At 30.1% G+C, this 11,198-nt stretch overlaps 1 protein-coding gene across 3 annotated transcripts in view; it reads left to right on the top strand.

Moving 5' to 3' along the window:
• LOC100570914 overlaps positions 1-10,345 on the top strand; it is a 17,441-nt gene extending 7,096 nt beyond the window's left edge. The window contains exons 3-9 of one of the 3 annotated variants that reach the window (XM_029489350.1): positions 1,010-1,084; positions 3,078-3,140; positions 4,365-4,436; positions 6,382-6,510; positions 7,822-7,902; positions 8,708-8,872; positions 9,973-10,345. In XM_029489350.1, the coding sequence (XP_029345210.1) occupies positions 1,010-1,084; positions 3,078-3,140; positions 4,365-4,436; positions 6,382-6,510; positions 7,822-7,902; positions 8,708-8,872; positions 9,973-10,149 (762 nt within the window). In that variant the 3' untranslated portion in view covers positions 10,150-10,345. Of the gene's footprint in view, positions 1-1,009; positions 1,085-3,077; positions 3,141-4,364; positions 4,437-6,381; positions 6,511-7,737; positions 7,903-8,707; positions 8,873-9,942 lie in introns of all 3 variants that reach the window. The other 2 variants (XM_008182817.3, XM_016802807.2) reach the window with 2 other exon arrangements.
• The last annotated feature ends 853 nt before the right edge of the window (positions 10,346-11,198 follow it).

The following is an 11,198-nucleotide window of genomic DNA, read 5'->3' as shown; positions in this document are numbered from 1 at the left end:
TTCCCCCCGTGCCCTATATTATAATGGATTTCATGAAGAATATCGTACATACTTTCGTTTTGAACGTAGTAATAGATTGTTGAATCACCACCGTCTATAGGATAAATCAATTTGTCTTCTCCGTCAATAGTTATTACATCATATCTTTTTAAACGTCGGTAATCTGTGCTTGTTTTTTTTTTTGTTTGATTTAGCGTTTTTAATTTCTAATATTATTTCAGAATATTTTTTTTGTGATAAATAAATCGAATTTTGTTTTTTTTCCGCAGTTAATTTATTAAAACACACGTAAAAATCGTCTTTTGAACTCATTTTATTCACTGCACGTTACTCCGAACACAACTAAATTTAAACTGATGTTATAGGTACTCATATAGGTAACATCAACCGATTACGATAAAATTTAATAATCGCAAGATAAATAGTAGTACCTACTATCTATATAGTTCCATTTTATCTTTGTATGGTTTTCACATCGTAAAAATAGCACCATAAGTAATTTCATATCTTACAATTATATAATGTATAATATATTTTTTTGTACATTTTTTCTACCTAGTTACTTCATCCATCAATCAATGGATAATGTACAAAATAGCCGGTTAATGTACGAAACTATGATTATAAATGTTAAGTGTTTACCTTATCCAACTATTGTGGATTATGTGCACATTATCCGGATAATGTGCACAATAACCATGTTTCGGACTTTAGCCGTAACATATATATTTAGCCTATACGGCTATACTCCGTGCAGAATAAGAACGTACCGCATTGCGCAGGCGGCGACCGGTTTCCCACCCGCAACCTTGTATAATAACACAAATTGTATTACCTAATTTGGTTTATTGTTAGTTTACCGAACAGTTTTATTAATTTAAATGCATATATCCCGAACTAAATTATTTATGTAATTAGTACTTATACTGAGAAAGATTTGTTTTTAATTAATTTGTACAATTATTTAATAATTAAAATAGACTAAAACTTTGTAATTACATTTCCACAGGAACTCCAGGAACTTATAAGGTCGCTAAGAAAAGATCTCCAACAATCAACTCCACCTACTTCCGTTAACCAGAAGGTAATGAAACCCAGATATTTAGTGGTCACATTTGTATACAGATTATACAGAGGACATGTAATATGTATTACATATTTACATAGGTACATCCATAATAAATACCAGAATAATATTAAAGGTATTGCAACACACTTCCTTGTTTATTCAAACCAAGTGGCTGTCGATATTTATATCTAATTCTATCCAGTTAAGGATTGCTTTGAATCCAGCTAGTTAGCTATTCCCCCTACACTAACCCGTCTAGACGCTCACACTCTACGTCCCTGTGTTCTGATTACCTAAGCAAATTCGCCGAGTGCGACATAAAGGACGACAGTAGTCTGTAAATCTTTACAGTGAGTGCAGGCACCAAACATGTTAGACCCACCTACTTAAAAAAATGTTTGGCTACTCTCAAATAGTGCAGTATAATTGCGATATACTGCGTAGCAATCTGCCGTACTCATACTTTTTCAGGATTTATCCTCAGGGAATAGCGGTTTTGGTAATAACCCCAGTGATAAGTATAAGGATTACCCGGTTGGTAAAAATCAGTGTTTTGAAAGAACGTCATTCATGAACGCACGTTCACGCGTTCACGTTCATTTTTAGTGAACGAATACGTGAACGTCACTCGTTTTATTAAAATAGAACGTGAACGTGAACGACATTTATATTTTTAACGAACTTGATCGATTTTTAAGACGTTCAATTTATTTACCCTTTAATAAATATATTTATAAAATATATTAATTAATTATATTATATATAAGTCTAAATAGTATTTTTATTTTTGGCTTGAGTTGTATATGTTTATTGGCTTTTATATTAAAGGCTCGGTCAAACAGAAAGCGGGCTGCCCGCGCGGACACTGTAAAATAATACAAAGACCGTTTGCCCGCTGCGGTCCGCGTACCCATAAACCATGGCGGACGAAAAGTTGGGGTACAAAAAGTCCGGATTCATTTTTTGATTGTCGGACAAAAAGTCACCCTCTGTTTGACTGAGCTTTTACAGCAGGTAAATGATTCATAAAAAAAAATGTATAAAAAATAAATGAACGCGTTCATTTTTTGAAAGAACGTGAACGTGAACGCGTTCGTTTGAAAAAAACACGAACGTGAACGTGAACGAGTTCATTTTTTTAGTGAACGTTCCGAACACTGGTAAAAATTTACTCTTTACGTATACATTACAAAACTGACGTCAATGTTACGATATGGCTTTCTCGTTGTTTCAACATAATTTGTATTAGGTACTCAGTATTTTTTAGAAAGTTAATAATAATAAAAAATAAAAATATTAAATTATAAATATTTAAAAAATTAAAAAATTCAGAATTTAATTTAAATTTGCTTCTGTTAAGAACATAATATTATTGACCAGTCAAAATTTTTTTTATCTTATACTACGATTTTTTTAAAACCTAGTAGAAAAAGGTATGTAGTTGTTTACTTTAGAGAGGGTGGAATAATTCAGAAAAACAAAAACCGAAAAACAACCATCTATGATAGAAGACGAATTTTGACCCAAAACATATAAAGCAACAAAATCGATATTGTATTAATTCAAAAACAAATAAGTAATAACCTTGAAACGTTAAACAAATGTTAATATTATTATTAATCTATACGTGTATAATTTTAATCTTTTTTATCGAGTCATAAAACATTTAAATTCTTGATTTTTCTATTAATAATGATTCACTGATTAATTAATTAATGACACCAACCACTCAAAAACAGTGCGTTACCTCGGTGAAGTCAGTATTTTGTAGTCAGACTTGTTTTTGATGTTACCCATAGCAATTCAATGTTTATCGTATTATCATTATCATGTTCGTTTCACCGAACATATCAAAGACAAGAATCCTAAAATCAATTATTAAGTAGGTATCTAACGAAAACACTTTTCCCCACTAACGAGTTATGATATTATAAATAGGTATACAAAGTAATTGTATTATACCTACTCTGTTTTATTATAATATTAATGATAATGAATAATTTTTTAGCTATCTATCATCTTCGCATCGATGGAATACAAATCAATTACATGTACCTCCTATTATAATCCAGTAAGTATATTAAATTATATCCGTATTAAACAAATAAAATATGAATAATTGTAAATGTTAATGAGGCCAATTTGGGTTATTGTTATTAATTATTGGATTATAATCTAAAATTAATTTGTATACATCCAATGTCAACGTTTTGCCACGTTTGGTATAAAGATACAAAATGTATACATTTAGTCTATGGTATTGTTGTATAAATATATTATGTAATTATGAATACCTACTTTTTTAGTATTTAGGTACCCTCTGGGTATGTTGGCTTAGATCCTAAATCCAGCGACAAGTACGAGGATTACCCAGTAGATAAAAATTTACATTATAATACTGACGTCAATGTTATGATATGAGTGTCTCATAATTTTTATTGTGCAGTATTTTTTTTTTTGAGGGGGGGATGGGTTAATTAACTAATTAAAGATAAATCTTAAAAAAAAAACCTAAAATCAATTTTAAATATTTAATGATCATTTGATCAGTTCTCCGCAAGAGTTATGATAAAAATATATAAAGCTATTATTAATATCTTTTTTAATTTAAAGAGAATTTTAATGAATAATTATTGTATCCGTACATAAATTATTCATCAAGTGGTACCACTAATAAACCATCCAAAAAAGTCGTAAGTATAGGTACTATTTTCTCATTATATTGAATCTGTACTCAGCTGCTATACATTTTATATAATATTATTGTTACAGTTATAATAATGGGTTTGGCGTTATTATGGCCTGATTTTTATTACCTACACTTTATTACCAATTTTTTGGAGATGGATGTTTTTGATAGAAATGCTCTAGGTATATTATTTATTAATAAACCGAGTAAGGACTACGGATAATTGGCCGATAAATAATTTACGTAAATACCTACTATGTTCCGAGTACCTATTATAGCCTAATTATAACTATATGTTCAAATATAGTCTCTGGTACAGTGGTACTGTTCAATTAATAATTTTTCAAAAATACGATATACCAATCATTAGACAAGTAATAATGTCAGTTAGGACTGAGTCTCTTTGAATTACAACAAAATAAGAAAATCGCTACATGAGAAATCGAGTGAATCTCCAATGTTATAAGATTTTTAATTTCAAACGCTCATAAAAGTTTAATTCGATTTTCGGTAAACATTTTTTTCTGATAAAGATACACAAACATATGAGCAATCTTGTATTATTGTTGTATAAAAATATTATACGATAATGAATACTTTTTTCAGGTTATTAACTCAAATATGCATTATTCCATTGGTATCAAGTTTCAACCCAGCGAACATTACTCCGATACGTTGGTAGGTATATATTTACTCAATTCGTATACATTATAATACTGACACCGAAGTTATGATATGGTTTTTGCGTTGTTTCAACATAATGTTTACTACGCAGTATTGTTGGAGGGGTTAATGAACTAATTAATGATAAATCTTCAAAAATAAACCTAATATACATTTTATAAACACATGTATTTTTTAAATATATAAGGTTGTTTTTTATAATATACTATATTTTGTTATAAAGAATATATTTTTGAATAATTGTTGTATCCGTACATAATACTACTAAAGTACGTAGTACTAAAGTATTAAGTGATACTACTAATAGACCATCCAAAGAAGCCGTAAGTATAGGTTCTATATCCACATTATATCTACTTTGTACTCTGCAGCTGGTATATAATTTATATATTATAATCGTTTCAGTTATAATAATAGTTTTTGCGTTGTTATGACATAATGTTGCTTTAAAATATGAGAACAGATGAGGCATTTTCAAAATTATGGTTACCAATTTGTGTGCAAATTACATATTATTGGACTTTTCCATCCAGGTTGGATAGCTACTATGTTCATAATATGGTCTATGACAATGATATTTAAAAGAAAACTATTTAAAAATACAATTTTCTTAAGTGTCAAAACAAAAATAACTCACAAAATAACCTTTTCATTTGGAGACCTCTACCAGACCAAGCTAATGAAATTATTCCAGAACATACATTTGCTACTATCGATAAGAAATTATGTTTAACACTTTAAATTTAATTATTATGAAATCATCTAGTTAAAAAATAAAATGAATTGTATTTATTTTCCTATAATAGTATAACCTATTTATAATATTAACTAGGTAACGGACTTTAATGCCATAAAAAATAAAAAAAATTTCCCAAAAAATACGAATTATGCCTTAAAAAAATGCTTTATAGTATCAAAAGAATGCCCTAAAAAACTTTAATAATGTTTTTAAATTCAATAAAAACACAATTATTTTTTGCCACGATATTAAATAATGTCTAAACAACTTCACTTTTTCTATTTTTTTTTATTTCTAGCGCACGTAAATGTTTTTCTCTACAACATGTTTTGTCACGGTAAATTTTTTTGGGCTGCTACTCTGGCCTCACAAACTTTACAAAATAAAACGCTTCCATCGGATTTATTACTTTATCGAACAGTTTTTATATTTTACACGCATATATTCTGAACTAAACTGTTCTATATGTAATTACTAATTAGCATACTGTAGTAAACCGATGGAGTCACTTTTCTATATTTTAAATATCATAAGTATCTTCTTATGATTTAACAACAACAAAACTATTAATCGTATCGATTATTCCAGAAATTGCGTACAATGTACGTACCTTTGAGTTTGGCAATTTTATTAAAATATTAATTTAACTGATTAAATATCTGTTTTCGATTATTAAGAATCATTGCCAAAATAATGCGAAAACAAACCTATTAAATTGCCAATAATACACTGGCGCATTTGGCAATAACAATATCTAGCTACGGCTCTTTTCAAACTTGATATCCACCTCCTAGACTCTACCGTGTACGTTTCAATCCTTAATCCTTATAGATCTTATATAAATATAGGATAAGGTCTATAACAAAATTAGAATTAGTATAGAATTAGTACAACGCACATACTGTACGTACTAGTGCAATAACTAACTTCTCGGGCAGACGCTTTTCGATCTGTCTTCAAATTTATATACTTAAATGTGAAACAAATTACTTTCATCTTTCAATAAAATACTCATATATTACTTATGTAACTTGTCACTCTGCAACCTTTCTCCTATTCAACCATCAAAGTCTACGAACTCAAAAATATAAACGGTTAGTGAGGGATCACTACAATACTAAGAAAGATGTGTTTTAAATTAATTTGTACAATTATTTAATAATTAAAAAAAACTAAAACTTTAAAATAACTTTTCCACAGGTCAATTATTCCGAAATGCTTGAGAACAGTGACGACAATACTGAATTTATGTCGAATTTACGACAGTGGATACGGCTGCTAGTACAAGCTGAGAGACGATTCATTGAAACTATTCCCGTTAATCAGAAGGTAATGAAACCTAGATAACAAGAGGTCACATATGAACGGAGGATAATATATTATGTGCATGAATTACACATTTACATAATTCAGTTATAAATACCAAAATAATATAGGTATTTCAACGCACCTCTTCGTTTATTCAAACCAAGTGACTGTCTATATATATTTTATTTTATTTTATAATTTTAAAAGTTTTAATAATTCACAAGGGAAAACATTTTTGACCACAAAATGGATTATTCCATATATGGCCTGTCGTTAATAGTTGTCTTGTGTTTTTATTTTAAGTATAAATGTTATATAGGTACCTATTAAGGTATTCAATATTATGTTTAGACATAAAAACTTTTTATAATTTTATTGATACACACATTATCATCAATGTCACTAAGTATTTTATTTATTGCCTTTTTTATTTTATTTTTATTAACTATATCATTGGTATTATTGGATTGACTTTCACATAAACTTTTTATTAGACCTCGTTATTTAAATTGTTGAATATTATAGTTTTCTCTGTGTGATGGGGAGAGTTGCTTGAACTAGTTTATAATGTATATTACGGTTTAATGTATTTTCCTGTTTTTTGTCTATTAGGTATATCTGTGACAATGGGTGTGTGGTTTTGTATGGATTTAACTAAAATTTGCCTAATGTATGATTTATACACAGATAATATATTTGTGTGGTTGAATAATTCCTCTGACGGGTATTTTAATGGTAGGGAGTATGCTACTTTTACAATTATTTTCTGTGTAATATCCAATGTATTAATATCTGTTCTGTTAGGACCTCCCCAACATATTATACTGTATAATAAAAAAGAATTACACAGTGTCATGTAAATTTGTCTTATGATTTCTGTAATGACATCCGATAGTGGTAAGTTGTTGATTTATACTCAGATAACTGGTAAACCAATTTAATGCAATGTCATCTAAGCTTAATTCTTTTAACTTGTTTAGTAATAATTATTATATTATGTTTATCCTTTTTATTACCACCATCCATTATTTTGAAATTTGCCATTCAATAATAACGACATGACTTGTATTTGCCAGTGACAAATGTATAGTGAACAAATCGAATGGCCTTACATTAGCTGATCGGGCTTTTCTCTTGTTTTACGTAACATCCTAACCTGTCGAATATTTATTGAACACCCGCATTAAGATATGGAAATACAAAAATATTTATACATTATTTAGTTTAGTTTAGTCTATTTTGATGTAGACAACCGATGAAGGACTTCAAAGCATGGAGGTTACAACCACAACCGTCACGAATGATGGACACATACCGTTGGTGGATTTGCAGCAGAATTCGTCAAAGCCGCACACCACGCACGAAGAAGCCCACGGCCAAGTATTACCCGTTATTCCCGTTGTTATAAGTAAGGTAACGTAACGCATGCTATATTAATGGTTACGTACGTAATGTTACACCGGAGGGACGGCAGTTTTCACGTGTTTTAAAAAAAAATCATAACTGCAGTGTACTCAATATTAATAATAAAAAACAAACTTTTTTATAGTCATTTATTATGTTTACTAGTAAGTGTAGCTAAAACTTTATCACTTACATCATCTATATCAAATTATATTATATTATTACAACCATATAGTACCACATTTAGACATTTTGCGGCCTGGTTTTGTGCATTTGTATATTAATAGTTCTCGAAATCTGATAGCCATATTCATATAAATGCACAATATGTTGTTTTAATTTCAAACAGTATCGTACATTGATATTATATTATACTGTTACTGAAATAAGTTCAATTTTAAAAATTTGAATAATTCACAATGGAACAATTTTTTACCACAAAATGTAGGCGCCCCAAAACACTGGCGCACCGGGCAGTTGTAGCCTTGTAGTGCCCTCTAAATTCGGCCCGCATTAAATATTAATAATATGAAACAAACAATTTTTTATTAATTTATAGTTAACTAGTTGGAGTAAATAAAATATAATTACTAAGAAGCGTCAATGATTTATCAATGAGTAATTATAAACATTCTGTATTTTCCAAATATTTCCAATTAAGTTGGTTCAAAATTATTCATATTGTTACTAATAGATTTGATATTTTTACACGTGCCCATGTATTATTATAATAATAACTTTATTCTTAGTTAAAACTTTAGAAATAACAAAATATTTATGCATTATTCAGTTCATTTAGTCTATTTTGATGTAGACATCCGACGGGGGACCTCAAATTCTGGAGGTTACTACTAGAACCGACATGATTGATGGAAACATACTGATGGTGAATTTGCAGCAGAATTCATCGGAACCACACACCAAGCTCGAAGAAACCCGCGCACGAGTATTACCGACAGTCCTCGTTGTTCCAAATAAGGTAATGTAACGCAGCTATATTAGTGCTTAAACGCATAAGTTGTTTTAATTTCAAACAGCATTGCACATTGATATTATATTATACTGTTATTGAAATAAGTTCAATTTTAAAAGTTTGAATAATTCACATTGGAACAAATTTTCGACCGAAAAATGTTGGCACCCCAAAACACTGGCGCACCGGGCAGCTGTAGCCAGTGCCCTCTAAATGCGACCCGCATTCAAATATTAATATATGAAACAAATAATCCGTCGGATATTTATTAAATAACGTTTTTAACTATTTTGACCGCTGATAATAATATCTTAGGTTAAACAACTCTTAGAACACGTGCATCATGATATGGAAATACTAAAATATTTATACATTACTAGCTGAACCCGTGCACTTCGTTGCCCATTAAGTGTACCAACTATATGTGACTCAAACTTTGTTCAATTCATTATTTAATATTCGGTGTATGGTTTCAAAATTAATCTCAACTTTTCCGTTGTCCGGAATAAAAATTCTGATTCGCAGCAGTACATTATCTGCAGTTAGGCGATCTACCCCAGGTAGATCGCGGATCCCGTGCTGTATGTACGTTAGTGTATGATTTAATTCTAAAGTATCAACGTTATACCAAGAGTCGGTCGTATTCTACTAATGGTGGATTGATATAATCAATTAATACAAAATCCTAACCTAACCGTACTAAAATCAGATGAATAAACGCAAACGCATACAAAAAAATTCATTCAAATCGGTCTAACCATTTAGGAGGAGTTCAGTCACAACACACGTACAGTATAATTATTGCGCTTAGCAACACATTCTGCGATTCATTTTTATATTATAGGAAATCAAAAAACATGCCCGATTAACCAATAGCGACCAATATAATGCATTGTTGCGCCACTGTTGTATTTTTGACATACAGATTTGAGATTTCCTACCTTTCCGGTGGATTTTCCTAAAATTGTATTTCGTAAAAACCTTCTCTTGGCAGTTACGAACATCTTAAAAAAAATTTGAGCCATTCTCGATTGATGAATTGTTATACATTTTTGTCTAAATTTTTATATATATAGATTCAGTTTATTTAGTCTATTTTGATGTAGACAACCGATGGAGGACCTAAAATTCTAGAGGTTACAACCAGAATTGCCATGATTGATGGAAAAATACCGTTGGTGGATTTGCAGCAGAATTCATCGGAACCACACACGGTGCTCAAAGAAGCCCACACACAAGTTTTCCCGACAGTTCCTGTTATTCCAAGTGAGGTAATAATGTAACGCATGCTATATAACTAGTGGTTATACGTACGGAAGGTTACACCAGAGGGACAGCATTTTTCACGTGTTTTCAAAAAATTTACAATTTTCGCGCATTCAATATTAATTATATAAAACAAACGTTTTTTATAGTAATTTATTATGTTAAATAGTAAGTGTAGCTAAAACTTTATCACTTATATCATCTACAGGGTGATTGATTAAGCGTAAAACACTCATTATCTCAAAAAGTATTCACATTTTTCAAATTTTTTTTTTTTCGAAATTTTAGACCTATGCTGTTCTAGAATTATATAATTTTTTTATATTTTTCACCCTTATATTTATTATGTAAACCACCATCAACTTTTGATTTTCAAATGGCAACCCATACTAAAAATTTCATAATTTAGTAAGGCTTTTTTCTCATGAATTATCACGTTTAAATTTTCATTTTTCGTTTATCCGTTGACGAGATACAACTCCTCAAAGTTGGGGTGTTTTGAGAGGTGTTTGTGTGTAAATGCGTTATACCTAGTGAGTACTGCAGTCTGCAGACCGCAGTAATTGGGATTCTTGTGCTCCAGCGTAAAAAATAATAAACTATTCAAATCAATTCAGTAAGTACGATAGTTAAGCCTAAGTTGTGCCCCAAAATACCCCACTATGTTGCACAGTTCTCCCCCACGTTAATAGTACCACTGGTCATAATATTACTGATATACTTATCGCTTATAAAGACCAGAAGTTACAAGTAATAAATTCGATATCGAAGATATGGTGATAAATGATTATCAGTGTACCTACCTACTTCCAACAATAACTTTTATTGTTATACATACATATAATAAGTAATTGGATTATTGGACTATCACGTCTTGTCGCTAATCATATCAGCTGTTATTTGTATTGTTAATTTTGTTCTGTGCACAATTACCACGATTATCTATAATATTATCATGGTTCATAACAGTGCCGTAGCCAGGGGGTGGGCACTGGGGGCACATGCCCCCCCGAAATTTTTTTAGCTTGTTTTATATTATATTATATGTTTGATAAAAATTAAAAGC

The sequence above is a fragment of the Acyrthosiphon pisum genome, chromosome A2 (genome assembly GCF_005508785.2).
Source record: "Acyrthosiphon pisum isolate AL4f chromosome A2, pea_aphid_22Mar2018_4r6ur, whole genome shotgun sequence".
NCBI classification, from domain to species: domain Eukaryota; kingdom Metazoa; phylum Arthropoda; class Insecta; order Hemiptera; family Aphididae; genus Acyrthosiphon; species Acyrthosiphon pisum.
This window is presented reverse-complemented; position numbering and strand designations above follow the sequence as displayed.